Genomic DNA, 27,110 nt, shown 5'->3' with positions numbered 1-27,110 from the left:
GCCGGTATCAGACCAAGCAAAACCTACCAATCATTTGTTGCGGGTGCCGGGGGTCACCGCGAGTTAAACTTTATCGAAAAGGACGTGAGGAATTACATTACCAGGGAAGTGCGGAATGTTTCCGAACAAGAAGATGCAAAGGAATTCGGGAAATATTTCTTAAGAATGAAAGAGAAGAATCCGAATTTCTTTTTTGAGCTCGAACTCGAGGAGGATCAATCGATTAAGCTGGCTTTTTGCGCCGATGCAAGAAGCAGAGCCGCCTTTGAGTATTTCGGAGACGTCATTTCATTCGATACCACCTACAATACAAACAGGTAACAAACTGTCCCTGTTTATGATGCTAAATTAATTTATTTTTACGAATCCGCAGCAGAGGTGTATATTGGCTGTTTCATTGGGTGTATTTCGAAGCATTTGTTGGGGTGTACCTAATGATTTTGCATTCTGGACCATGGTAATTTGTTTCAGGTTTAATTTGGTCTGTGGTTCTTTTGTCGGGGTGAATCACCACGGTCAGTCAACACTTCTCGGATGCTCTTTGATGAAGAACGAAGAAATTGAATCATTCAAATGGTTATTTCAATGCTGGCTTCGTTGCATGGGAGGAAACGCTCTGAAAGGGTTTGTCACCGATCAGTGCGCATCAATGAAAAGGGCTTTAGAGGCCTGTATGCCAACAACAGTTCACCGCTGGTGTATTTGGCACATCATGAAGAAGATTCCAAGCAAATTAAATGGGTACAAGGGACATGCTGATATCGAACAAGAAATGAGCCATGTTGTTTCGAACTCTCATAGCAAAGACTCATTCGATAGGAATTGGAACGATTTTCTGCTAAATTTTGGTCTTGCGGACAACAAGTGGCTTTCAGGTAATGTGTTTTTAAAATCTGCAGCAGAGGTGTATATTGTATGTTTTCTCGGGTGTATTTTACAGTCTGTGTTTGGGTGTATTATGCAGATCTGTATGAAGACCGTCACATATGGGTTCCTATCTATCTGGATCACCACTTCTGGGCAGGGATGAGAAGCACACAAAGGAGCGAGAGCATGCATTCATTTTTTAACAAGTACATCACCCGGAACAGCTCGCTTATTCAGTTCGTCAAACAATACGATAATTGCCTTGGAAGCAGGGAGCAAGCAGAGAGAGAATCAGACGCTGCAGATTTTCATACGGTCATACCGTATGCAACCAAATCCTCTATTGAAACTCAGTTTCAAGATGCGTACACTCATGCAAAGTTTAAGAAAGTCCAAGCACAATTCAGAGGAAAGGCGAATTGCATCACCAGATTAAAGAATTCCGCTCTAGGCTATTCAATATACGAAGTCGGAGAACAAGTTTCCAGCTCAATATTCAACAAGTTCGCTGTTACCTACGACTCAGTCGCAGCCGAGGTAAAATGCCAATGCTTATTATTCGAGTCGAGAGGGATACTGTGCCGTCACGCACTAAGCGTGTTAAGCTTCGAACAAGTAAGCCAAGTGTCCCCTAGATATATACTGGAACGATGGAGCAAGAAGGTAAAGAGGCGACACACACACATCAAGAGCAGCCACGATGAGCCACTAATGGAGCCAAGAAGCAAGAGGTTCGACCAGTTGGTTTTTCGTTCGCAAAATATTTGCGAATTTGCCTCCGAATCGGAGGAGCTGACTGCAATTCTATACCGTGCGTACGATAACGTCATGGCCGAGATGGAAGCATTAAAAGCCAAAAGGAAGGGGAGATCTTCTTTATCCCACGAAGACGCCAACTTGGAATCCGTTAACGAGCTTCAAAGCCCGCCAAGGATTCGAACAAGAGGACGTCCAAAAAACATGCTAGGTTCAAAGCTAGAGAAACAGATTGCAAATGCCACAAAGAAGAAGAAGACGAAAGTTTTAAGCGAGGTACAAGGAAATGTTCTTTAAATTTGTGGCAATTGAGTTTATTTTTCTCGTTAATAGTTTAGCTAATGTGTGAGTGTTATATTCAGATAAACGTGTTCGATGCTGCATCAGTGGCGCATTCAAATTCCAACCAATATCAAGGACACGTTATGAATTATCAGCTCAGGGTTCCAGCAGCAGGGGATAACTCTTTGGGTGTATAGTTTTATAGAATATGGGTGTAAAAGCACTGTTTCTTTTGGGTGTATTTTTGTTAATTCACAATTTACATATAGACACATATATAGATACATATAGAATAAAAGCTGTAAAAAATCGCAGGTTATGGGTGTATATTTCATTTGATGTTTTTCTTCATATTTTAGTACATGTAATTCATACATTTTGAGTATAGGGCAGACAGTTGGGTGTATAGTTTATGCAATCTTGGGTGTATTATTAGACTTGCGTTGGGTGTAAAAGTTTATAATTTGCGTTTACCACCTGTAATACAGTTTTTAAATACATCACAGACAGTTTACCAGCATAGATAGTTTAACTATGGGAAAAAATATACATGGAATAGAAGTTGTTGATAATTGGCAAATATTTACATCATTTGTTTAATTTACAAACTACGCAGCAGTTGGATTACCCAGTTTCTATATCAGCAGAATTAATCTGACAAAACGGACTCAATAATACAGAGGATGGCTTCGACAGTCTTATAGCACTACTCTCTCTAATTGCCCGATCTCTCTGTTTATTCATCTCACTGAATAGTATCTGGGAAGCATACTCCACTCTATAGTGGTCCACCTCCTCCTACAATTAAAAAGTATATTCTGTTTAAACAGCAATATTAATTCAGTAAAGTAATACAGAGTTATATATTTCTAAAGACAGTTATCTGTGGCCAATTATCCCATTCATACTTCCCCTTTTTGATGTTTTCCGGCTCAATTAACTCAAGCCACTTCATAACGTAGATAGCGCAGTCATAGCTGAAAACGAAGAAAATAAATTACAAATCTCATTTAGGAAAGTTTAATGTTCAGAGTCACAAATTTATACCTTGTTTTTTGGCCTGATATTTTAACATATGATGCTTTAATTTCCTTTTCCTTCTCGCCTTTCTCCAGAGGTTTCCCGCCGGCATATGTTATCAATCTTGAAAATACATATCCCTTAAATACCAAAACAAATCATTAATACACCCGAATGAATGCACAGGATACACCCAACTGAATATAGAATATACACCCAACACAACCTTCGAAATAGACCTATCTATTAAAGTAAAGAAGACAGAGGCAACTTACAGTGAATTTATTAATGTCCTTTCTCTCATCGCTTGGAGCTTTTTTGTGTAGCGGGTCAAGTATTTGACATTTCCGCTTTGTTGTATTTATTAGCCATAACCACCAATGTCCCGAGTGGCAAACAGGAGCAAAAATCTGAAGGATTGCCACATTTCAACAGTGTGTTATTTTATTTGGCATATAAGTAAATAAATAAGCGTACTAACAAATTTAGCAAACGAAAACTTACATATGGATGCGAACTTAATTTTTTTCTATCTATGAAGTGAATGAAACTTGGTAGGCTTCCACCCTGAATTCCTTTTTCGTTTTCGGGGATATGAATTCCCCCTTTGGGTGATCCGAAAGTGCCATGCTCTGCAACAATTGCGAAATAAGAAATGAAATACTGAAAATACACAACTTACACCCAATCGAACCCAAAAAATACACCCAAATCAATGCAGAAAATACACCCAAAGTTCGTAGAAGTAACACTTACCACAATATCGGAGGGGAGACAGTATATTTGTTCCTGAAACCTCTTTTCATTTTTCTGGTTTAGGATGAGGCAGATGGCAGATACAATCTAGAAATATATGCCGAAATCAATTTTACATTAATAAACATTGCAGTTTACTTTGGTGTAAAAACATTAATGTTAGTCTAATATTACCTGAGATTCTATATCACTTTTTGCCTGGAGGGATGCAAGGTGCGATCTGATCAAAATGTATTCTCCTTTGCCAATCAGAGTGCAAATCTCCTCATACTCATCAGTATTGCCATTTGCGTCTTCCTTCAGTCTCGTCCCCCAGATGTAGCACTTTTGTTTCATATCATCTGTAATTTGATTTATTCCCCCTGGAGTTTCAAACTTTGCAGAACTTTCTCCCCCAGTCTCCCTCTGAATTTGTGGACTTTCGTTTGTTCCCTTCGCCGCATTGTTTGCTAGTTTTTGGACCAAAGTGTCTAATTGTTCTAGCATACTTGCAGTTTCTGGAGATTTTTCCCTTTCTGTCTCCTGCATTGACGCCCCCTCCTGGCTTGAATCAGTTAGTCCAAGGCTGAATGATGGCATCCCTGAATCTGTTTTAGGAACATAGGTTGCTGTCCGTGCCATCATCAACAGCGCAGCAGCGTCTTCTGCGGCTGGATGACTGCATCATGATGTATAAGAATAAGAGCAAGAATAATAATATACGGATGATAAGCAAAGATTGATTTTAGTCTGATGAACTTACATTTTAGTTGGAGCTGGGGGAAGCGTGGGTGTGGTTTCTTGAAGTTGTTTGGGGGATTCAGGAGTGCTGCACAGTTACATAAAATTAATCATGGTGTAAAAAAAAATTGATCAGGAACAATATACACCCAAACTGTTAGCAAATATACACCCAAACCCTAAACAAATATACACCCAATACTATTTCTTACGTTTCTGTAGTCCCTTCAATCCGTAGCATAGGGGTTGGTTCGAAATCTGTCTCAGGGGTTGTTTGGGATGCCGGCACAAAAACCTGGATCGGGACTCTAAACAAGAAGAAAAATGAAAGGTTAACAACGCCTTTGAAAATAATAAGGTTATAAGGTGGAAATATTCTTGGAAAACTCACATTGCAAGCGCTTCCGACGGTGTTTGTTCCCTCACAACCATCATATTCGAGTCAGTCGGACTCAACCTAAAATAACCCAAAAAAGGTAAAAAATACACCCGAACAATTCAAAAAGAAGACAGGCTTTGTTTTTTGAGAACTTACATAGTTGCAGTTTTTGCTTTTTTTTGCTGCCTTTTTTTTCTTGAATAAAATAATAAAGGGCTTTTTTTTCTAAAAAAATATATACAGAATTAGAAGTAGAAGGTAATAGAAGAACAAAAGTAACGGTTATTTAAAAGAGAAATTACATGCTCTGTGATGGCTGGTTTACGCTACTCTGTTCTGTGCGTCCTTGAGAGGAAGGATCATCACTTCCCAAGTTCACAGCCAATAGTCTAAACAGATTTCATGTTATTCAGACCAAATAAGATACAGGTATAAAATACACCCAAATGAATGCACAAGATACAACCAACCGAATGGACAATATACACCCAACAAAACAAACGAAATATCCCTAGTAAACAACATACACCCAACTTGATCCACAAAATAAACCCAAATGGTTCCACAAAATACATCCAAATCATGATAACAAGATTTTATTAAATAATAAAGCTTCTTACGTTTCAGAGGACACATAGCGACCTTCTGTTGATCGCAGGTCAGCTTGGTTCTCCCTGCGAAACAAGATACAATTATTAGCAAACAAAACACACCAAAATCTCAAATACACAGCCCCGCAAGACATACCCCTCTGCAGCAGATTTATCAACGTTTCCCCTTAGCCATTCATCGATTTCGTCACTTGATATTTCATATCTCTCACTACATTCATAAAATAAGATGTTAACAAAAATAATTACGATGATAGACCGTAATATAGCTTACGAGGTACTGTACCCGTCAAAGTATTGATCTTCTTCAGGAGGTGAATCCTCCACAATAACTTTTTTCTTTTCTTGTTGTGTTCTGGGTGGAAAAAAAAGAATACCAATCAGAAATAAAAAATTAATTTTATCACAGAATATTAATGAAAGAAGTGCTTACTCTTTTGGTGTTATTTTTGTTTTTTTCTTTTTCTTCTCCTTCTCTGCAGGTGATGATTCTTCGCTCCTATAAGTTAATAATAGACACTTCAATTAATACACGAAATCTTTATAATAAAGCCAAAAGAAAGGAGTAATAATTTCAGGACATTACTCATCACTTGGTTCAGATTCAGATTCTGAATCAGAATCTGACTCCTCTTGCCTCTGCTTTCTTTTTCTGGAGTCTATTCTGGAAGGCAAACAATCATCATTTAGAACATACTAAAAATACACCCAACTGAATTCACGAGATACACCCAACTGAATATACAATATACACCCAACGCAGCAAACGAAACACACCCTGGTTAATAAACTACATACACCCAACGTGATCAAACAAAATACACCCAAATCGAAAAAGAAATTACACCCAAGTATGGTACTTACTTTTTCCCCTTTTTGCTGGGGTGTTTTCTTCCTGAATCCTCTGAGTCTTCTTGAGCCTCAGACTCAGAGATAGAAGTGTCACTGTCAGTAGTTTCTGTCTGCGAAGACGAAGTTGGACTCGCCTTCCTTTTTTTGTTTTTTTAATTTCTTGTTTTTTTTTTCTTTTTTTTTCTTTTTTTTTTCATTTTTTCTCTTGTCTCTGCTATCTTCAGAATCCCCTGAAACATGAGATATTTTAGTTAGCAGCATTCAGGTAAATAAAATACACCCAACTTATTATGTTTACTTACCAAAATTTCCTGTCTTTCTGCAGACATTTTTTCCACCAACTGCTCCTTAGTCCAGTTGGCAATCCAGGGCTTTGGTGGTCTTTGAGTCCTGTTCTTGCCTTTGTTTTTTGAAAAATGAAAGTAGATTATCATGAGGGCAAAGAGGCAGCCATTAATTGATTTCTTCTTCTTCTCCTGGTAGTCTGTGATGCCCTTGACCATGAAGGTCAAAACATGCCCCCCCAGTTTCTCTCTGATATGTCGTCCATCTTAAAAATTGGGGCCAGGTGCATGGGCGATATTTTGTTTATCGTCGTTGGCAAAAGGAACGCCATCTGTATGTAGAGGATGAATATCCTCTTCGTTGCCAACGCCGATTTCCATCATTTCATCAGTAAGACTTTTGAGGGTCTTACCCTGGAATCTTCTATAAATTATTTTGTCATCATCAGAAAGTTTCTTATACTCAACTTTCTCAGGAAATAGATCTCCTACAAAAAGGAAGACAACAAAGTATCCAAGTCGGTTCAAAAACACCCAAGCATCAACTTAAATAGACCCAAGCAACAACTTAATATACACCTATAATTTTAAGCTAGTTACCTGTTGCATTGATGCCAAGTGCATGACCTATTTTTCTTGGTGTTATTTGGAAAGAACCATATCCTGTCTTCAGTCTGTTCTCCCCAAGTTTGAAGTTGTTTGCCAGCTCCCTTAAGAGTTGGTGATCCACCCTTAGTGGTGGGATGTGCATCAACCCACCGAATCCGAGATCCCTCACAATTGCCCTTTTCTCCTCAGTCATGTTTCTAAACTTATCACTCAGGAGATGTGTGGCACACTTAAGGTCTTTTGTTTGGTTTCTTGCTGCCATTTTCTCTGAAACGAAAAATACACCCAAAGATATCAGTAAGATACACCCATATATATATGAGTCAGATACACCCATTAATAACAATAAAGTACACCCATTGATAACAGTAAGATACACCCATATATATGAGTCAGATACACCCAAAGATAACAACAAAATACACCCATTGATAACAGTGAGATACACGCATGGATATTATTCAGATACATCCATATATATTAGTCAGATATCACTCAAACATGCTTCAATATCAAGCCACATTACAAGGTCAAGCAGTATACACCCCCAATCTACGGAATATAGCCCCAAAAATCTAGAACAACAACGTAGAAGAACAGTGTAACAAAGAAACAAGAATAACAGTAAACCCTAGAACAACGACGTATAAGAAAGGTAAAACGTAGTTTGTAATCTGGAAAATATACACGAATCTTAATGAACTTACGTCGAGTTTTGTTGCTTTGTTTTCTCTTCAGATTCTTGATGGAGAGTTTGATGGTGTTTTGATGGAGGTTTCGAACAACGAGTTGTATATTTTGAACGTCGATTTTCGCTCGAAAATGGAGGGATTTCCTTCTTTTCGAATCGCTTTGGGAAGTGGAAGAAGTGGAAGAAGTGGAAGAGTCTGTCATAACTCGTAGCATACGTAACCGTTTGAGTGTTGAGCGCGTGAATGTGACGCTCTATGTAACCTCTCTTCATGCGCGTGAGTTGTATTTGGGCTTGGCCAACTTGTAAGCTTGTAAGCTTGTATGTGTAGCAGGCCCGTAATATTTATATGAAAATTATAATAAAAAATACCAAAAAAAATAAAAAAATAAACTACAAAATATTATTACAAACACACAAATATATCTTATCGAAAATTATAAGTCCAGAAATATAACATAGCAAATTATAGTCCATAAAATAAAATCTTGAACAATATGGTTAGGATTTTTCAATGAGTGAAATTACTAAAAAAACCATATATTAGAAATAAAGTAAGAGTTATTAAGTAAGTTAAAAAATTTGGAAAATTATCGAGAATGGGACGAAGATTTCCGCTCGAATTCCCGCGCCTGTCTCAGAGGAATGTCGCTCCTCATTCCCATCTCCATGAAAAAAATTCTCCACTATTAGAGTCCTATCCAAGACGATTTCCGCAAAAATTTTCGCCTCTCGGAGATTTTTGACACCCCCTATTATAGATTATGTGTTACATTTGATAACTTGTAATACTTTCTATCTTTTAATAGATAAATTTTTAAAAATTGACAATTATTTGGAAACCGAGAATACGATTATTTACCGTTGAATTGATTTAATCTAATTTGAATGGATTATTTGGTGCTTTTATTTAGTTTGACCTATCACCGATGATTGTGTGTAAATAAGGAAGACATTAATATCTTTAGATTGCATGCTTTAAATAAATAATACATTATTCTATTGTGTCAACGTATCCATATAGTTTTAAAATTTTAGTACATTAAAAATTTGATGTAACTTAAATATAAATTATATTCAAATATATTTAGATTTTAATATAAAAATTAAAATTCAAAAACTGAAAAGTGACAAATGTGTTAAAATAAAAAGGATATTATATTTAAATAAAATAAAATAAAACATTTATTAACCAATTTAAATCCTAATACACAATTTTGCTATTTTAAACATTTAGTTTGTATTTAACAAAAAAAAGTCAAGACAAAAACTACAATATTTACGGTGGTGTTGACAGCGAAAATAACAGTGAATTTTTTTTGTTGTATCTTTGTGGTAACTACTAACGAAAATGGAGTCTCCCACATTTTTCAATCACTGCCAACGAAAATACAAAAAAGAGATGAGAGAAATAATTATTGTCACCTCTCACTTTCAGTTTGCACGTAATTTATTTTCTCATCTTGTTTTTTATTTGATTGAGAAAATAAAAGAGAAACAATTGTTCCATTAGAAATACAAAAAAAAACTTTAATACTATTTTTACTGTCAGTACTAATGTAAACAACGTAATTTTTGTTTTTGTTTTTTCTTTCGTCAACAAAAATATAACTAAATGTTTAAAATAATAAAATGTGTATTACAATTTATTTGAATAAATAAGTAATTTATTTTATTTAAATAAAAAAAGCCTAAAATAAAAGGAGTAAATGTTAATGATAAAATCCAATCTGAATCTTGGTTGACTGCGTGCTTTCAATTAAATAGGAAATATATTAATTTATAATGATCCATTCTCAATCTTAGCATATTGGTAGTTGGTGTAACTTTTTCTTTCCTATCTGAATATGTGAGATAAAAATAAATAAAAAATATCTTTAATGTTTATCATTTTCTTTAAATATTTTAACGACACTAAAAAAAAATTTAAATGGAGAGGGACTATCTGAGTTACGTCGCACATTGGAAATAAAATTATAATAAGATTATAAATAATCGTATGTAGTGTGAATATATTTATGTGTTAATCTTAATTTTTTAAATTTTAAAATTTGTTAATAATTATTTAATTAATTAAAAGTTTTAATTTTAATTTTAATTTTATTTTTTTTAATCGTGGTTCACATTATTTACAATATGTATTATTTATTTATACTTTTTTCTTTTTTAAATGATATAAAACGATTTGCATTGTTTTTTTTTCTCCTATGAAATGATAAACATGATACAGTATTGGAGTTAAACTCATAATGGTCTTTGAGATTGGTGTTGTGCACTAAAATTGTCTTTGAGATTTCAATTGCACTAATTATGTTCTTGAGATTGAAAAAAGTATCACGTTAGACCTGACCCATTTTTCATTAACGACGTGATGACATGGCTTGATGATGTGGGTTGTTACTTGTTAGTGATACATGTCACTCTATGGATTGACTACATGTAATGGTATGATGATATGATGACCAGTGACACGTGACATGCTGATGTGGATGGTTGTACCACGTGTCACAGTGCTATTTGGTCACGTGTTCGTTTGTGCCATGTGTCGCAACAGTATTCGTCCACGTGTCGTCTATTGTGTCATCATTGTAGATGCACCAAATTAGTCTCTCACTTTGTATTAAGTGACTCATTTTAGTTCCTTAAATTGAATGGCGTACACTAAACTAGTCCATTCACTAGTTTTTTCTCATTTTTTAATTTAAAATTTTCAATGACTTGAATGCACTAATTTTAATTTTATTTTGTCCTATATTGTTTGAATAAGAGTGCTTTCTAAAAATTTTTAAAATTTTAGTTTTAATTATATAATTTTTTTATAATAATTTAACATTGATAAATTTTGTAATATATAAGTATGTTATTATAAAAAAAATTATATGATTGATTAGACACATTTTTTATTAAAAAAATGTGTTTTTAAACAAGAAATCAATAATTAAAATATTTTTTTTTTGTTTTTATGAAATACACGTTTTCGTTATGTGTAAATGGACTAGACTAAAGGCACTTCGAACACCTTCACTACCATCTCCGACCTCTTCAGTCTAGACTGAAGAGGTCGGAGATGGTAGTGAGAGCGCTTGAAATGCCTTCACGTCAACTTCAAGATGGCAGTTAGGAGTATCTACAAGAGAAAAAGTATTTTATAAAAGCACTGAAATAGGTCGGAGATGATAGTGAAAGTGCTTGAAATGTCTTCACGTCAACTTCAAGACAGCCGTTAGGAGTATCCACAAGAGAAAAATATTTTATAAAAGCACTTGTATTTAAATAAAATCATATTAAAATGTGAAAAATAGAATTGAAATTAATGCATTTAAAGATATTGAAAATTTTGAATTTATAGAAAAAAAGGAGAAAAAACTGGTGAATGGACTAGTTTGGTGTACGACAATCAATTGCAAAGACTAAAATGAGTCACTTGATGTAAAGTGAGGGACTAATTTAGTGCATCTACAATGATGACACAATGGACAACACGTGGATGGATATTATTGCGACACATAACACAAACGGACACGTGGCTAAATAACATTGTGACACGTGACACAACCATCCACATCAGCATGCCACATGTCACTGGTCACCACATAATCATACCATTACACGTGGTCAAATTATGAAGTGACACGTGTCACTAACAGCCCACGTTATCAAGCCATATCATCACATCGTTAATGAATCAGGGATTAACATAGTGCACTTTTGTCAATTTCAAGGACGTAATTAATACAATTGAAATCTCAAGAACGTTTTCAGTACACAGCGCGCGCCAATCTCACGGCGCTAATCGGAGTTATTTTCCCATCAGAGAAGTTACAATTTGATCCTACTTGGGATACATAAGGATTTGGTTGAGAAAAATCAAAGAGTCAAACTCCTTTGGATTATACACACAAATTCAGGTACACTCTCTTTCTTAATTAATTTAATATGGGTGGTATTGGAAATTAGAAAACCAATAATTTTCAAGCTTTTTGTCTTCAATATTTGGGTTAAATTCTAATGCAGTCCCTAACGTTTTAAATTTTTTGTTTTAGTCCCAAAAAATTTTAAATGGGTTTAATATTATTCTGCTATTAAATTTGATATGAACAATTAACATATTAAAGATGTAATAACTTCCAATTTCAGTATGTGAATAAAATCAACTCTTCACCTATCACCAATATATATAAATTTTCTTATATTTTGAAACATTGACGATTGATTATTAAGTTTGAGATTTTATAAAAAAAAAAATAAAAAGAAAAAATATTATCACAAAAAAAATTGGTTATTGTCTTCTTAACATATAAAAATAAAAAATCTGACTTAACTAAAAATATTGTTAATGTTCACGTTACTCACTCTATTAATTATTCATATCAAATTTAGAGGTGGAACAACATTAAATCTATTTAAACCTTTTTAGGATTAAAATAAAAAATTTAAAATATTTAGTTCAAATGTTGGTAGGAGATATACTTGGTATAGAACAGTTCAGGTTAGTAGGAATTTGGCTACAAAATTGGATAAAGTACTAATTAATGAGGCGTGGATGATAATATTTTTTGAGGGTTATTCTGAAATTCTTAACAGGCTTCATTCTGATCATTGTCCTATTTTAGTTTGTTGTCATGGTGGTCGCAGAGTGAAAGGTTCTCGTCCTTTTAGGTTTTAGGCTGCGTGAGCAACACACCCTTCTTATAAACATGTTATTATTAAGGTTTAGAATCAAGGGTTTGGAAGCATTACTGAAAGACTTAAGATAGTTCAACAGGTTTCTTTGAACTTTAACTCAAAGATTTTTGGTAATATTTTTGTTCGAAAAATTAAGTTAAAATATCAGATTGATCAAATTCAACGGCGTTTGGAAGTTATCGATGTGTTGTCCTTGAAAATTAAAGAAGCTGAAATAAGGGAATATTACAATAGGCTTTCATTGCAAGAGGAACTTTTTCGGTACTAAAAATATAGAGAACAGTGGATCAGGTATGGAGGTAGAAATACTAAATTCTTTCATCTTCAGACTTTGGTACGTAAAAACTATAATAGAGTACATGGATTATATGTTAGAGATGAGTCTTGGTCTACTAATCCAGATATTCTCCAGGAAGAATCCCTCTCTTTTTACAAGAATCTCTTTGGTACAACGGAAGAGGTTGAGGTGGATTATTTAGGGGATGTTCCGATGTCCACTCTAAGCACCGAGGCTTGTGCTAAGTTAATTAACCTTGTCTTTTTTGTGAAAGTCAAGTCAACAGTATTCAGTATGGGCCGTTTTAAGACTCGTGGTCCATATGGCTTTCAAACTTATTTTTTTAAAGAATATTAGGAGATAGTAGGCACTGAGATTTGGAATATTGTCTGGAGCATTTTTTTGGGAGAATATTTAAATCCTAGCATCATGGAAAATCTGATTGTACTTATTCCTAAAATTGATAACCCTATCTTTATAAAGGATTTCAGGCCTATTAGCTTGTGTAATGTTGTTTATAAAATTATCACCAAACTATTGACTAATTGACTTCGACCCTTTCTTTCAGATATTGTTAGTCCTTTCTAAGGAGGTTTTATTCCGAGTCGTGGTGCTTCTGATAATATTATTGTGGCCCAAAAAATTCTGAAATTTCATGAAGCACACAAAATCGAAAAAATATACTCTTACTTTTAAAATTGATCTTGAAAAAGCTTATGATAGGGTGGATTAGAGGTTTTAAAGAGTACTCTCATTGCTTTTGGTTTTTCTATCATCATTGTTAATTTGATGAATTGTGTCTGTGCATCATCTCTTTCTATTATATGAAATGTGAATAGATTTCATAGTTTTGCTCCTAGAAGGGGGCTTCGATTGGGTGATCCAATGTCTCCTTACTTATTTGTGCTTTGTATGGAAAGACTTGCTTGCTATATATCTCATAAGGTGGTCGAGGGTGTTTGGAAACTAGTTTCTGTCACTAGGGGTGGCCCGAAATTTTCTCATTTGATGTTTACAGATGATCTCTTACTTTTCTGTCAGACTAAAAAGAGTCAGGTTCAAATGGTTATGTATTCTCTTAACATTTTTTGCAAGGCATCTACCATGAAAGTAAATCTTGAAAAGTCTAAAATTTTTTGTTCTAAAAATGTGACTGCTTGTAGAAGAGATATTTTTACTAGTGTTTCTTCAATACATTTTGCTTTGAACTTAGGAAGATATCTTGGAGTTAATCTTAATCATTCCCGTACCAATAGGGCTTCTCTTCATTCAGTGATTGAAAAGGTGAAGGGAAGATTAGCTAATTGGAAAGAAAGGCTTCTAAATAAAGTAGGGAGACTTTGCCTAATCAATTCTGTTGCAGCATCCATTCCTATCTATCATATGCAGTTATCTTTTTTTCCAAATTGGGTTTGCGATAAATTGTCTTCTATGATGAGACAGTTCCTTTAGAAGGGTTAAGTTGATAGCAGAGGTCTTTCTCTTGTTAATTGGAGGACCGTAGTCACTCCAAAGAAATTTGGTAGCCTGGGTGTTAGAGATCCTGCGTGTGCTAATATATCTTTATTTGATAAATTGGTTTGACAACTTTTCAATTTTAGGACAATCCTTAGGTTGCTTTATTGAGGGTGAAGTATCTGAGCAATGAGGGAGTTTTAGATGGCCTGTCCCTTGCAACGCTTCTCATGTTTGGAAGAGTATCTCAAAAGTTTTTTGTGCTCTTAACGATGCCTTCTCTTGGTGCATTGGGCATTTGATCAATCTTTTTGGTTTGACAATTGGAGTATTGAGGACTCAATTGCTCAAGATGTCCCTTTTGTACATATATCTGACTCTTATTTAACTATTAGAGATATTTAGAAAGATGGTCAATAGAATCTCTATGATATTTTCTCTAACATTTCAGAAGATGTCAAACAGTGTTTGAATGCTTATAATCCGGATTTGAATGCTGGAGAGAGTTCAAGTTGGTCATGAGGTGTGGCATCTTTTAGAAAGTTTAACTGGAATGAGCGTGATAATTGGTTGTGGGTATGACGACTACATATTTCTGAGAAATAGAAGTTCTTGATTTGGCTCAATCTTCATAACGCTATTCCTATAGTAGAGTTTCGTTTGGGTCGTGGCTTAACTCTATCTAGCACTTGTCATCGGTGTCAGAATGGTTCTAAATCTATTCTTCATTGTTTTCAGGAGTGCCCTAGTGCCAAGGAGGTCTGGAACATTTTAGGCATGTATTCAGATAACTCGAATTTACGTGATTGCCTCTACAGAAGTGCAAGGATTGGAGATATTTTTCTTTTCTTTTCGACCATCTGGTGGATTTGGAGAAGTATGAATCATGACTTATTTAATACATATGACTCTTGGAGTGCTAGTAAAGTGGTGAGTTTGATTCGTAGTTAGAGTTCCACACTATTATTGCTATGCATCAATATTTGTCTCCTCCTTCACTTTGTTTGCATTGGGTTCTACCTCCAGTTCATACTGTTAAATTGAATTGTTATGCTAGTTGTTTTTCTCCTTTTGACTATGCTGGTTTTGGTTGTATCATTCGCAATTTTGATGGATGTTGGTTGAAAGGTTGCATTGGAAAAGTCGAAGTGTGCAGTGTTCTTTTTATTAAATTATATGCGATTTAGAGAAGTTTACTTCTAGTTTGGGATAGTAAATTTCGTGAGGTTATTTGTAAAACATATTATTTGAAAGCTGTTTTCTTAGTAAACCAAAGAATGATGGAAAAAAATATTTCGAAATGAAATTTGACAAAGTATATATAAGAAGTTATGAATTGAAATTGAAAAGTCTCTATTCTTTTAATTCAGAAAAATGCAAATAATGTTGCAAATTGTATGACTAAAGCAGCTGCTTCTAGCGCAAACATTCACTCGAATTGAAATTAACTATAAAATAAATTTCAACATCTAATAGATTTAGATTTGAACCTAACTAATTAATTTGGTTTTGTCTCTGTATTTTCTTTTTCTTTCTTTTCTATTTAGTGAAAAAAAACGTTGATATTAAATTAATACTCTATTAAAAAATTATAACCAACTTAAATCTGTCAAATAAAATTCTATCTTGTCAAATCAAATTTTAACCAATTCAGTTACACAATATCGAATATTTAAGAGCAAATCCCTATTATATATATGCATGTACATTTACTTTTATATAATAGGACTAATCTCTCAAAATAAAGTCATCTGCAATTTGCATCAATGCCTGAAGTGAGTCAGGGGCGAACTTCCTTGCAAAGAGAAAGGGGTCACGGCGCCTACGTATTTCTCTACCACCATCACCGTATCTGGGCCTACCCTTTCTCAAGGCCCAAAACAATTCAGGCCCAACATTCTCCTTCTGGTACATTCGAGGGTGCCCATCCTCACTCCCACTCCAATCGACATGCGTGAGCGTAGCGTGCACGCATCCTCTCGAGTCCCACATGGCCAAAAGGGTAGGAAAGTAATTCTCCTCCGGGTAACACGTGTCCCAACGCACACATGGCAACTTGAACTTTGACCAAAGTCTCGTTTCCGAGACTACTAATCTCGCATGCTTACGTGTCAAGGCCCAAAACTGAGACCCAATCCGAAAATCGCCGAGTGTCACCTCTGGAAGCATCACGTGATCTCCACGCGCCGCCCATCGATCATAGGAACCAGTTTCGTTGGTGAGGATCTCGATGAAGCTCTTGCGCGAGTGAGCGAGCGTGGAGTATGTGAAGTTGAAGGAGTGAAGTGGGATGCAAGAAGGGGAGAGAAGGAGGAACATGTGGTTGTTGCGGTCGTGGATGAGGGCGCGTGCGAGCAATCTACGCGCCGCCGCTGCGAGTGTGGGAGTGTATCTAGCGGTGGGTTTTGAAGGGATTGTGCGGTTGCGGAAAACACCGGAAAACGGTGGGTCATAGGAGAATGTGGGGTCCGCGTGGACGTAAATGTTGTAGAGATTTCTCGGTGATTTGTTGAAAAACGATTCCCATAAAGGTGCGAATGGAAGTGGCGTTGTTGTGAGGAACATGAACGCTAGTTTTTTAGTGTTAGTGGGTTTTCGTTTTGCACGTGAAGCCATACGGAAGAGTTCTTTCTCTTCTCCATCGTCGTTATACTCCGCCACTGCTTCAGATGGTGGCGGTGGCGGTGGTTGGCGTGATGTGTTGTTGGGATGTTTGATGTAGAAGGTGGTTGTGAGATTTGGGATTGGTGGGTTTGGGTCATGAAAGAGTTTGGCGGTGGTGATAGTGGTGTTCTTTGTAATTGTGATTGTAGTAGTGGAGGTGGTTATGGTGGTGGTTGTGGTGGTGGTGAACACAATGGCCAAAGGTAAGCATAGAAGAATAGCAAAAAGAAGAGAGAAAGAGTTTGGTGATAGCATTTTCAGAGTTTAAAAATTTTACCAATAAAAAAGCAGATTTTTTTTTTTGCCCCGTTTTTTATATTGGGAAACAACCTTGAAAATCGAGTATTGAGTACCATAAAGAGGGGATGAACATGAAATGAAAGGGATACGATTTTGCTAAATTGATGGCGGAATTAGCCTGGGAAGGCACTATTATGCGAAATGGTCATAATTTACGAATTTTATACAACTCAGATTGAATTTTATTGGACTGGGTGAGCGATACTTATTTCTGTCTGTTTTTGTTCTGGTCACTCACTTATTGCATGCTATAAATAACTAATATTTGGAGTGCTCTTTCGACTTTCTAGGTGTCCTTTTTTTGTTTCCCCTTTTCTGAGCCTCCCTTGGCAAACAAGGGAAAGTAATTATTTAATTCGAGGTTAGCTAGGACCAGTGTCCATTGACATTATGTATGTCCTCATATAAAACAGATAACTAATAGTCTAATACTGCTTACTTCTAAGGAAGAAAAGGATAACTAATACTGCTATAATAAGTAATGGGTAAATCTCAGCCGTCTGATGTGTTGAATGAGGTCTCGCTTCCCACGCAAGCAAAGAATTTGGAGTTATTTTTAGGTGCAAAAATATTAATAAAATAAAATTTAATATCAAACGCAAGAAATAACAAAGAATAAGAGTACAATGGAATATTTGTATATTGTGTATAATAGGTTATACGAATTATAAAATGAACATTATTTATAGTATCAAAAATAACTATTCGGATACTAGTTATAAAATGAGTATCATCTATAATATTCAAAATAATCATCCGAGTACTAGGATAATAAACATGTCATAAAATCACTCATCTAAAAAATTTAAACTAATTTTGAGGTTCACCAAAGTTTAAACTTTTAACCTTTTGAATCTAAAATTCTAATACCATGTCATGATACCACTCATCCTAAAAACTTACGTTAATACAAAAGATAATACTAATGGTTATATTTTTAATATTTTCTAAATCACCATTGTACATATTAATATATTATACAAATATTCTGTTGATTCCCTATTTTTTTTTTAAATATTAAAATTTTAGCGTAACATTCGGTTATTAATTTTTATAACGTTTTTCAAAATTTTAAAAACGAGACAATAGTACAATACATTCCTACGGATTGACAATACACAGGAAATACATCCTCTACATATTGTATACTTTAATTTCATCAATATCTAAAGATATTAACCCCAAAAAATTTTCAAGAATTTGTGTGATATGTAGTACTTGAGTTGAGTTAGAAGCACGTGGCGGCCATGCCAGACTCAACTTTGCATGTTCCTCACAGCCACAGGCTGTCACGTCACGTGCTTGGTGTCAACCTAAAATAATCCTCATGCTCTCTGAATTGCTGACTTCAACCCAAAGCCCAAATGAACTGAAGATGCAGTTTTATCGGTGAGTTGTTTTTTGGTTTTGTTCCAAGTTTTGGTGTTTAAATGTTTTGGTTGTAAATTTTAGGTGTTTTATAAAGGGTGAAATATGAGTGAGGCCCAATCTTGACTGCTTACATTAATGTGGCCCATTAGACAGCACCATCAGAAAACAAGAGCAGAACTGAGATAACATGTTTAAATTTGCTCTAAATTTTGAATTTTCACGGATAAAATATAATTTCTCACCCTTGAATGTTTTCTCTCTCATATTTTCTTTTGGTCTCACTTATAAAATAAATAGTAAAAAATCACACTTTCCTCTCTAAAATGAAATTCAAACTTTAGAGAATCAAAATCCAACATGTTTAATAATGAATTTATACAGAAAAAACAAGGACATAAATATATTGTCATGTGAACATTTTATAAAATCTGATCGTATATTAATTTTCATAATTTTAACATGTTATACATCATTTTCATTATTGATCAACTACATATTGTTATAAATTACCAACATCGGGGCAAGTAAATAGTAGTTAGATAAATAGCTTGAGAGAGAGCGATGAGAGAGAGAGCGTGGGTGGGAAACACAGGGAGGGCTAGGTTTAGGGAACACGACAAAGATCCAAGAGTTTGGAACCGAGAAGAGTATTGAAGACTTGAGAATGAGTCTTTCTCAATCTTCGTGGACAACCTTCCCGAAGACATATCGAGGAGAGAGTTGTTTCAGCTGTTCAACTGGACGGGACGCATAAACGACATATATTTATCACGAAAACAAAAAAGTGATCATATATATCTTTGCGTTCATACGATACACCACGAAAGGGGAAGCATTGAAGGCTATAAGGGAGATGAATCGAACGAGGTTGAGAGGTAAGATTATCTTTGTAGGGGAAGCGAAGTACAGAAGAATGCCAGACAAGAATGATACTAGCAGAATTCAGAAAAGAGAAGATGGTCAAATCTCTGCTCATCACCGACCACAACGCGAAATGGTTCAGATGGAGGATCAGAAGAAAACATTAGAACCAAGGAAGGAGACAAAAGTAATAGATCCACATGGAAATGGGTGGACAAAAAAGGTGGAAGTTACTGTGGCCAAGGAAAACTTGGAGTGGCTACAAAGGAGCCTTGTGGGAGGAACAACAACGGCCATAAACTTTAACTCGCTGAAAGATCAGGTTGCGAAGAGCTTTCCTCAAGTCACCGAAGTACGAGAAATGGGTGCCTACAAAGCCTTATTGACCTTTGATAGTGTATTGAGCGCGGAAGAGACATACACTTTCAACATGAACAGTCTATTACAAGTTTTTCATAGTGTTTGGCGGTGGGAGGAGGCCGAACGAAGTGAAACTAGAAGAACATGGCTAGAATGTTTTGGAGTTCCGCTGCATGCCTGGTCTGACGAAACTTTTAAAACCATAGGAGGTCAGTGGGGCGAAGTAGTTGGATGCGACTCATTGACGGAATCGTGCAATTCCTTCAGTGTTGGAAGAGTACAAATCGATACCTGTGTAATGGATGCAATCAATGAATGGATACACATAACAATAGGCATCAGCGGATTTGATGTGTTGGTAAAGGAGGTGGGACGCGAGACATATGGTGCAAGTTGTAAGCTGGATAATGGTACAGTCAGGGACATAAGTCGTGAGGAACAAATGGAAAATGCTGGAGGTAACTATACAGCTGTGGATGACACGTCGGTGAGGCTCACAAAACCACCGGTATGCGCAGACCAGGCGACTGAACCGATGATGGCTGTTGTGCGGGAGGTTGAGGAAGCTGAGGATAGAATAGTAAATTCAGCAGGAATTTTAAATGAGTGGAAATTTAAAAATTCAAAAGAGGATCAACTTAAATTGGTAACATATAATACGAGTAATGAAGCTATTGAAGGGTATGCTGATTTTGTGGAGGGTGCTGTTATGAGCAATAAAGAAGATTCAGAGAAAACCTTATCCTGGGATTTTGGCAATCTGAATTCAGGTGGACTACAACAAATGAGGGCCATAAGGGGGACAACAAAAAACAATAACAGCTACAAACATAAGCCCAAAAACAAGCTATTCAATAACATGGGCTGTGCAAGTATGCTGGGCCCAAATCCTATAGCTACTCTCAATGGGTTTGACGCTACCATATGCAGCTCGGATGGGCCAGCTCAGGGCGCAACGGATCCGGGTCAGGTGCAACGGGTTCTTGCTAAGGGTGGCCATCACAGGCAGTGCAGTTCAGCCGAGGGAAGCAGAACAGAGTCTGATGGCGCTGACTGGTCCCAGATCGGACGGCCACGAGGAGTTGGAGACCGCGGAGTTTCCACCGATCGAAGGCCCGCGACAGAGAAGAATCATCGTCCGGCGAGCGGCGGGGCAGTGATTGATACGGCGTGGAAAGCTAGAAAAGGCGACGGAGAGGAAATCGGACTTGAGCAAGGCCAGTCAATATTGATGGCGCTGGAGGATGGAAGAACTGAAGTGATTCCAGGCGACGGAGGAGCGGAGGTTAGGGCGGTGGAAGGCAATGTGGATAAAGGCGCTGGCCGAGGCAAAAAAGGGAGTATGGGAGAGGATAGTGATGACGGTAATTTTGGGGATATTGATGATGAAAATGGCACAAACGAGGAGAACAAAAATGCAAGAATAACTGTAAATGGAAGCTGGGCAAATAAAGCAGGAGATGTGCTTGAAGACGTGACTGGACGCTGCAGGTTGAACGAAGGACAAAAGTTATTGATACAGGGGGGCGAGGAGGGAGTTGAAGATGACCAAAGGGGTGAGGACGGAGCTGAAAATGATGCAGATATTGGTGACTATCAGAGTTCAACACTGGAGGAGCAGATGTTGGAAAACAGGAAAACATGGGAAGTAGCAGTGGAATCTGGTGCTATGCTATACAACGAAGAGGATGATATCATGGCGATTCTCCAAGCTCAAAATGAAGAAATTGCTCGGAAAAAATGAATGGCGAAACAAAAGGCAAAGGCAAGACGCTGCAGACCCAAGCATAAAAATAAGGTGTGTAATAATCTTTTAAGATGATCTTTAGTTCATGGAATGTTAGGGGGTTGAGGGGAGATGGTAAGGTGAGGATGATAAAGGATTTTAAGAAAAAATTTAGGCTGAATATGTTAGGTCTGATTGAAACCAAAAGAACTGTAATGACGAAGTTTGATGTCACTAGTTTGTGGGGGCATGATGGTGCTGGGTGGGAGTATGTAGAGGCTGACGGTGCATCGGGTGGGTTGCTGTTAATGTGGGATGAAAACATTTTTAAAATGAATAACTGTTACAAAGGGGAGAGATGGTTGTGTGTAGAAGGGATCATATTAAAGAATAATTTCAATTGTGCCTTGTTCTTGATTTATGGTGCTCATACTAGAGAGGAGAAACGTGTTGTTTGGGAAGAGTTGAGCTATACTGCTGGTTTGTGCCAAGTCCCTTGTTGCTTCATGGGAGACTTTAATGAGGTTATAAACGTTGAGGAAAGAAAAGGTTCTACTAGTTTAACAGCGTCTGCTGAAGAGTTCAAGGATTGGGTCCAAGATATGCACCTGTTGGACTTACCGCTCAACGACCGTAAGTTTACGTGGTTCAGAGGCCAGTCCTGCAGTCGGATTGATAGAGTTTTGGTGAGCCTGGAATGGGTTGAGGAGTTCCCAGAGATTCGCCTAAGAGGAGGACCAAGGGGCTTGTCAGATCATTGCCCAATGATAGTGGAAGACTCAAGGTTTAGAGATGGACCTAGACCATTCAGAAGCTTAGACTCATGGTTTACACACGAAGGTTTTCTCAGAATGGTAAAAGAAGAATGGAGGGGACTAGGGGAGGTGCAGTTTGCAGATAAATTAAAGGCCTTGACAATTCCGTTGGGAAGATGGCATAGAGATAATTTTGGGAACATGGATAATAAGATCATGAAATTTGAGGAAGAGATTAAGAAGGTCGATGACATGGTAAGCAATGGGATATATGATGGAACAGTGGAGGCAAGAAGAAAGGCGCTGGTGACTTGTTGTGAGAAGTGGTATGTGAGAAAAGAAGTACACTGGAAACAGATGTCGCGATCTCGTCTTGCCAAGGACATGGACAAAAATACCAGGTACTTCCATAACATAGCTTCAACTAGAAGGAGGAACAATAGGGTTGATGCACTGCTAATTGATGGGAGGGTGGTAAGAAATCAATCAAGGATAAAAATTGCTATCAGAGAGTTCTACAAGCAGTTATATCATCAGGAAGAGTCTCCTATGGTGGGTTTTAGGGATGGCTTGGTGGGTATGATATCTGAAGAGGATGCTGCAGCTTTAGAGATAATGCCATCGGCAGAGGAGATTAGAGATGCAGTGTGGGACTGTGAATCGTCCAAGGCACCAGGGAGTGATGGATACAACTTTAATTTTATTAAGAAGTGCTGGGACGAGATTGGGACTGAGTTCACAGCAACTGTGATGGGGTTCTTTCAGACTTCTAGACTACCGGCCGATACTAATATAACTTGGGTGGCTTTGGCACCGAAATTCATTGGGGCAAAGGAAATCAAGGACCTTCGACCAATTAGTATGGTGGGCTGTGTGTATAAGGTGATTTCTAAGGTGTTGGTTAGGAGGATGAGATCAGTTATGCCAGGTCTAGTTGGAGAGACTCAGAGTGCGTTTGTCAAGGGCCGAAAAATACATGACGGGGCACTTATTGCATGTGAAACTGTACATTGGCTCAAAATGAGGAAAAAGGAAGCGGCAATAATTAAACTGGACTTTCAAAAGGCGTATGATAGAGTCAAGTGGAGTTTTGTAGACATTGTCCTGCAGAAGATGGGGTTTGGTCGGAGGTGGAGGGAATGGGTGATGGAGTGTGTCGGCACAACCTCTATGTCGGTGTTGATAAATGGTTCACCAACTAAGCCGTTTAGGATGGAAAGAGGTCTGAGACAAGGTGACCCTCTATCTCCATTCTTATTTGTGCTTGTTGTTGACGTCCTACACAGAATGATTGGAGAAGCAGTCAGAAACGGCCGGATAACCCCCTTAATTGTTGGAAGAGACAATATTGAATTGTCACATCTTCAATTTGCTGATGACACGGTGCTGTTCTGTCCGCCGGAAGAGGAGACCATTAAGAATTACAAGAGGCTTCTACGATGCTTTGAGTTGATGTCGGGCTTAAGTATCAATTTTGACAAATCCAGCTTGATACCAATCAACTGTGAACAGCAGTGGGTTCGAAGTATGTGCAGCCTGCTAGGATGTAAGGAAGATGCTCTTCCAGTTAGATATCTTGGCGTCCCTCTAGGAGCAAACCCGAGGTTGGTTAAGACTTGGAAGCCAATTATAGACAAAGTGGAGGAGAAGCTCAGCTTGTGGAAATCTAAGGTGCTGAACAAAGCAGGGAAGCTGGTGCTCATCAAAGCAGTACTAAACAGTCTGCCGGTATATTACTTAAGCTTATACAAGATGCCGAAAGCTGTTGCGGAAAAGCTTATTTCATTACAGAGAAAGTTCTTTTGGAGTAAGGAGGATGGCAGAAATGGCATGGCTCTGATTAGTTGGGAGGTGGTCCAAGCCCCAAAAAAGATGGGTGGGTTAGGTGTTGGAGATGCGATGGTTCGTAATACAGCACTACTGTTTAAGTGGTGGTGGAGGTTCTCCAAGGAGGAGTGCCCATTGTGGAAGAAGGTGGTGTGCTCCTGTAACAATCTCTCTCCTAATGCGCTATTATCATCCCAGAGATTACCTACTAGAGGGGGTCCATGGAAGGATATATGCCAGCTACAAATAAAGGAGCAACATATAAGGGACAAGATGATAACTGGCTTGTCTATGGAGGTCGGTGATGGAAGAAGAACTCATTTCTGGGAAGATATTTGGTTGAGTGGTGGCGCGTTGAAGGACAGGTTTCCAAGGCTCTTCTCGGTTTCAATCCAAAAAGGATCAGTCATAGGGGTATGTGGCTTTTGGGATGGGCTAGAGTGGGTTTGGAATTTCCAATGGAGACGTGAGCTTTTCCAATGGGAGTTGGAACTAGTAAACCAGTTACATGACACTCTAAGACCAGTGAAACTAGCTTTAGACAGAGAGGATAGAGTGGTATGGAAATTTGACAAACAAGGAATTTTTTCTACTAACAGTTTTGTACAGGTGTTGCAGGTAGAAACGCTCCCAGATAATGTAACCAGTTATAGCTTTACCAAGACTGTTTGGAGAGGGTTAGTCCCTCCAAGAGTTGAGCTGTTTGCATGGTTTGTCTTGATAGGCAGGGTGAATACAAAGGAAAGATTAGGTCGTATCGGAATTATAAATCCGAATGATAATGTCTGTCTTTTGTGTAATAACGATGTTGAACTTGTTCACCACTTGTTTCTTGGATGCAACTTTACTTGGCAGGTGTGGTGCGCTTGGGTATCTGATTTTGACAGACAATGGTCCTTCCCGGGTACAGTGAAGGAACACTTTCTAAGCTGGACAGGTGTAACTTCTAGGAAGGAGGAGCGTAAGAGGTGGTTCATCAGTTTCTTTGCGGTGATGTGGAATATCTGGTTGGAAAGAAACAGGAGGTTATTTCAGAGCACAGCAAAAGGTGTAGAGGAACTAATCAATTTGACTGCCCTCAGCTACAAGGAGTGGGAGAGTCAGGATCCCTTTAGTTGTTGATGGCAATGCCGGAGATGACATTGGGATAAATTCTAGGTGTTTACAATAGGTGCTGCTATTATCTTTTATGTTACAGACTATTTCGCTCCATTATTGTGTCGAGCTTCTTTGTTTCAAAAAAAAAAAGTAAATAGTAGTTAAACTTATTCTTTCTTTAATGGTTTAGATTGCGTTTTCCATAAAAAAATATTGGGTCTAAAAATTTTTTCTAGTAGTAAATTTTCATTAACAATTTCGAAATTTTTTTTATAAACATCATGCTAAAATGCTTGGCCCTCTCTCCTTAATTAATTACTAAAATCATTATATTAACGTTATGGAATAAATTATTATTTATATTTATAAATATATAAAATACTGATAAATTTATCCATAAAATATAAATTCTGATTGATAAAATTATTCAAATTTAAAAAAAAAATTCAAAGATATTAAATTTATTCATTAAAAAATGACTAAATATTTGTCCAAGTTATAGGACAATAAAAAAAAAAAGATGGGATCCTCCCGGTAGGCTAAATTGCCTCCATACATTAACAATACTATCGAAAGAAAAAAGCAATAGAAAAAAGAGAGATAATAGGAAAGATAAAGTAAAAAGTGGGTCAAAGAGGATGGATAGATGGACTTAATTCTTCATCAATTAATCTCAACGAAGTAATGTAAATTTCACTGAATTTGAGCTCTAATTCTCGAAGATTAGTTTATTTTTTACTTTCTAAATATTCCAACAAAAACATGCTACAAGATCTACCTTTCTCCCATCTCCATGTCTACCTTGTAATGCTGACAGTGACACTTCCCACCATTAACGGAAGCTTGTGAAGCTGTGGTTGATGATGTTTGCGTTGAATGGACTCTGCTCCTAGAAGATCCTCGATCCAAAGCGTTGGGTAAGACAGTGATTAATGGTTTCTTCCCCCATTTGACAACTCGGACAGTTGGGGCTTGTGGAAGGAAATCGCCGGTGAAAAAGAGATAAGACCTGTATCCGTTCATGAAGACATTTTCAAATAAAAATCTGGACTTTATGAGGAAGTCTTCTCTTTCAGAGATCTTTCCAAACTAAGGTAATTGGATTCTCTCCAACTTCTATTTCTAGCTCTGCATAAAAAAAATTGGTTTGCTATCTGATAGCCCGAAGCCACATCATACGATATGGATTTGTTGAAGGACCATTACAGAACATCTTTTTCTTCTACTGGCTTAATTGATTGGATTCTGCTTCTAACTTCATGTGGAAAGATTTCATTTAATATGTCCTGTTTTCATTCTCTATTTTCTGTCAATAAGTCCCTAACCCATATATGTTGACCAGGATTAGAATGTGAGATTATTTCAGGAGCAATGCTCATTGGATATGTAGGAGATAGCCAAGGGTCAACAATTATTTGAATTGTAGAGTCAGAACCTAGTTTTCAATTGAGGCATTTTTCAACAACTTTTCTGCCTTCTAACATACTCCGCCATCCCCACAAAGGTGGGTTTCCTGATTCAGCATTCATATCTATATTATTTTTTCCTGTATATTTGAGCTAGAATAGATTGAGGTTTTGTTGTGATTCGTCAAAATTGCTTGCTTAGTAAAGCTAGGTTTTGGGCTCTATGATATTTAAAACCAAGACCTCCTTCCTCCCTTTTTGGTCGTGTCATTTGGTTCCAGCTGATTTAGGCCATACGCCTTTTATTACCTCTCTAACCCCACCAGAAATTTGTCAAAATACTGTGAATTTTGGACAGTAAAGTGTCCGGTAATTTAAAGAAAGAGAGTGTATAAACTGGCACTGCCTCACCAACTGCTCTTAATAAAAAAACTATTTATTTATATTTAGGTCTATTAAATATAAGTTTAGTCCACACTCTCATTATAGAACGAGTC

General features: G+C 37.0%; 2 protein-coding genes and 1 long non-coding RNA gene across 3 annotated transcripts; 1 reads left to right on the top strand and 2 right to left on the bottom strand.

Moving 5' to 3' along the window:
• The first annotated feature begins 601 nt into the window (after nt 1–601).
• On the top strand, nt 602–1,303 carry LOC130946122 (protein FAR1-RELATED SEQUENCE 6-like). Its single transcript, XM_057874803.1, has 2 exons — nt 602–875; nt 1,140–1,303. Exons 1-2 carry the CDS (start codon nt 602–604, stop codon nt 1,301–1,303), a joined length of 438 nt encoding a protein of 145 aa, XP_057730786.1.
• Nucleotides 1,304–4,624: 3,321 nt separating this feature from the next.
• LOC130944184 (uncharacterized) lies at nt 4,625–5,428 on the bottom strand. Its single transcript, XR_009071982.1, has 3 exons — nt 5,401–5,428; nt 4,793–4,858; nt 4,625–4,709 (listed from the first exon to the last, which is right to left on the bottom strand). It is a non-coding gene; the product is annotated as an uncharacterized LOC130944184 (long non-coding RNA).
• A 10,502-nt stretch (nt 5,429–15,930) lies between these two features.
• LOC130946879 (glycosyltransferase BC10) lies at nt 15,931–17,351 on the bottom strand. The gene has a single exon (XM_057875764.1). The coding sequence runs from the start codon at nt 17,162–17,164 to the stop codon at nt 15,974–15,976; it is 1,191 nt and encodes a 396-aa protein (XP_057731747.1). The 5' UTR covers nt 17,165–17,351; the 3' UTR covers nt 15,931–15,973.
• Nucleotides 17,352–27,110: the final 9,759 nt, after the last annotated feature.

The sequence above is a fragment of the Arachis stenosperma genome, chromosome 8, assembly GCF_014773155.1.
Source record: "Arachis stenosperma cultivar V10309 chromosome 8, arast.V10309.gnm1.PFL2, whole genome shotgun sequence".
Classification (NCBI taxonomy): domain Eukaryota; kingdom Viridiplantae; phylum Streptophyta; class Magnoliopsida; order Fabales; family Fabaceae; genus Arachis; species Arachis stenosperma.
Note: the sequence above shows the minus strand (reverse complement) of the source record. Positions and strands in the feature narration are given on the sequence as shown.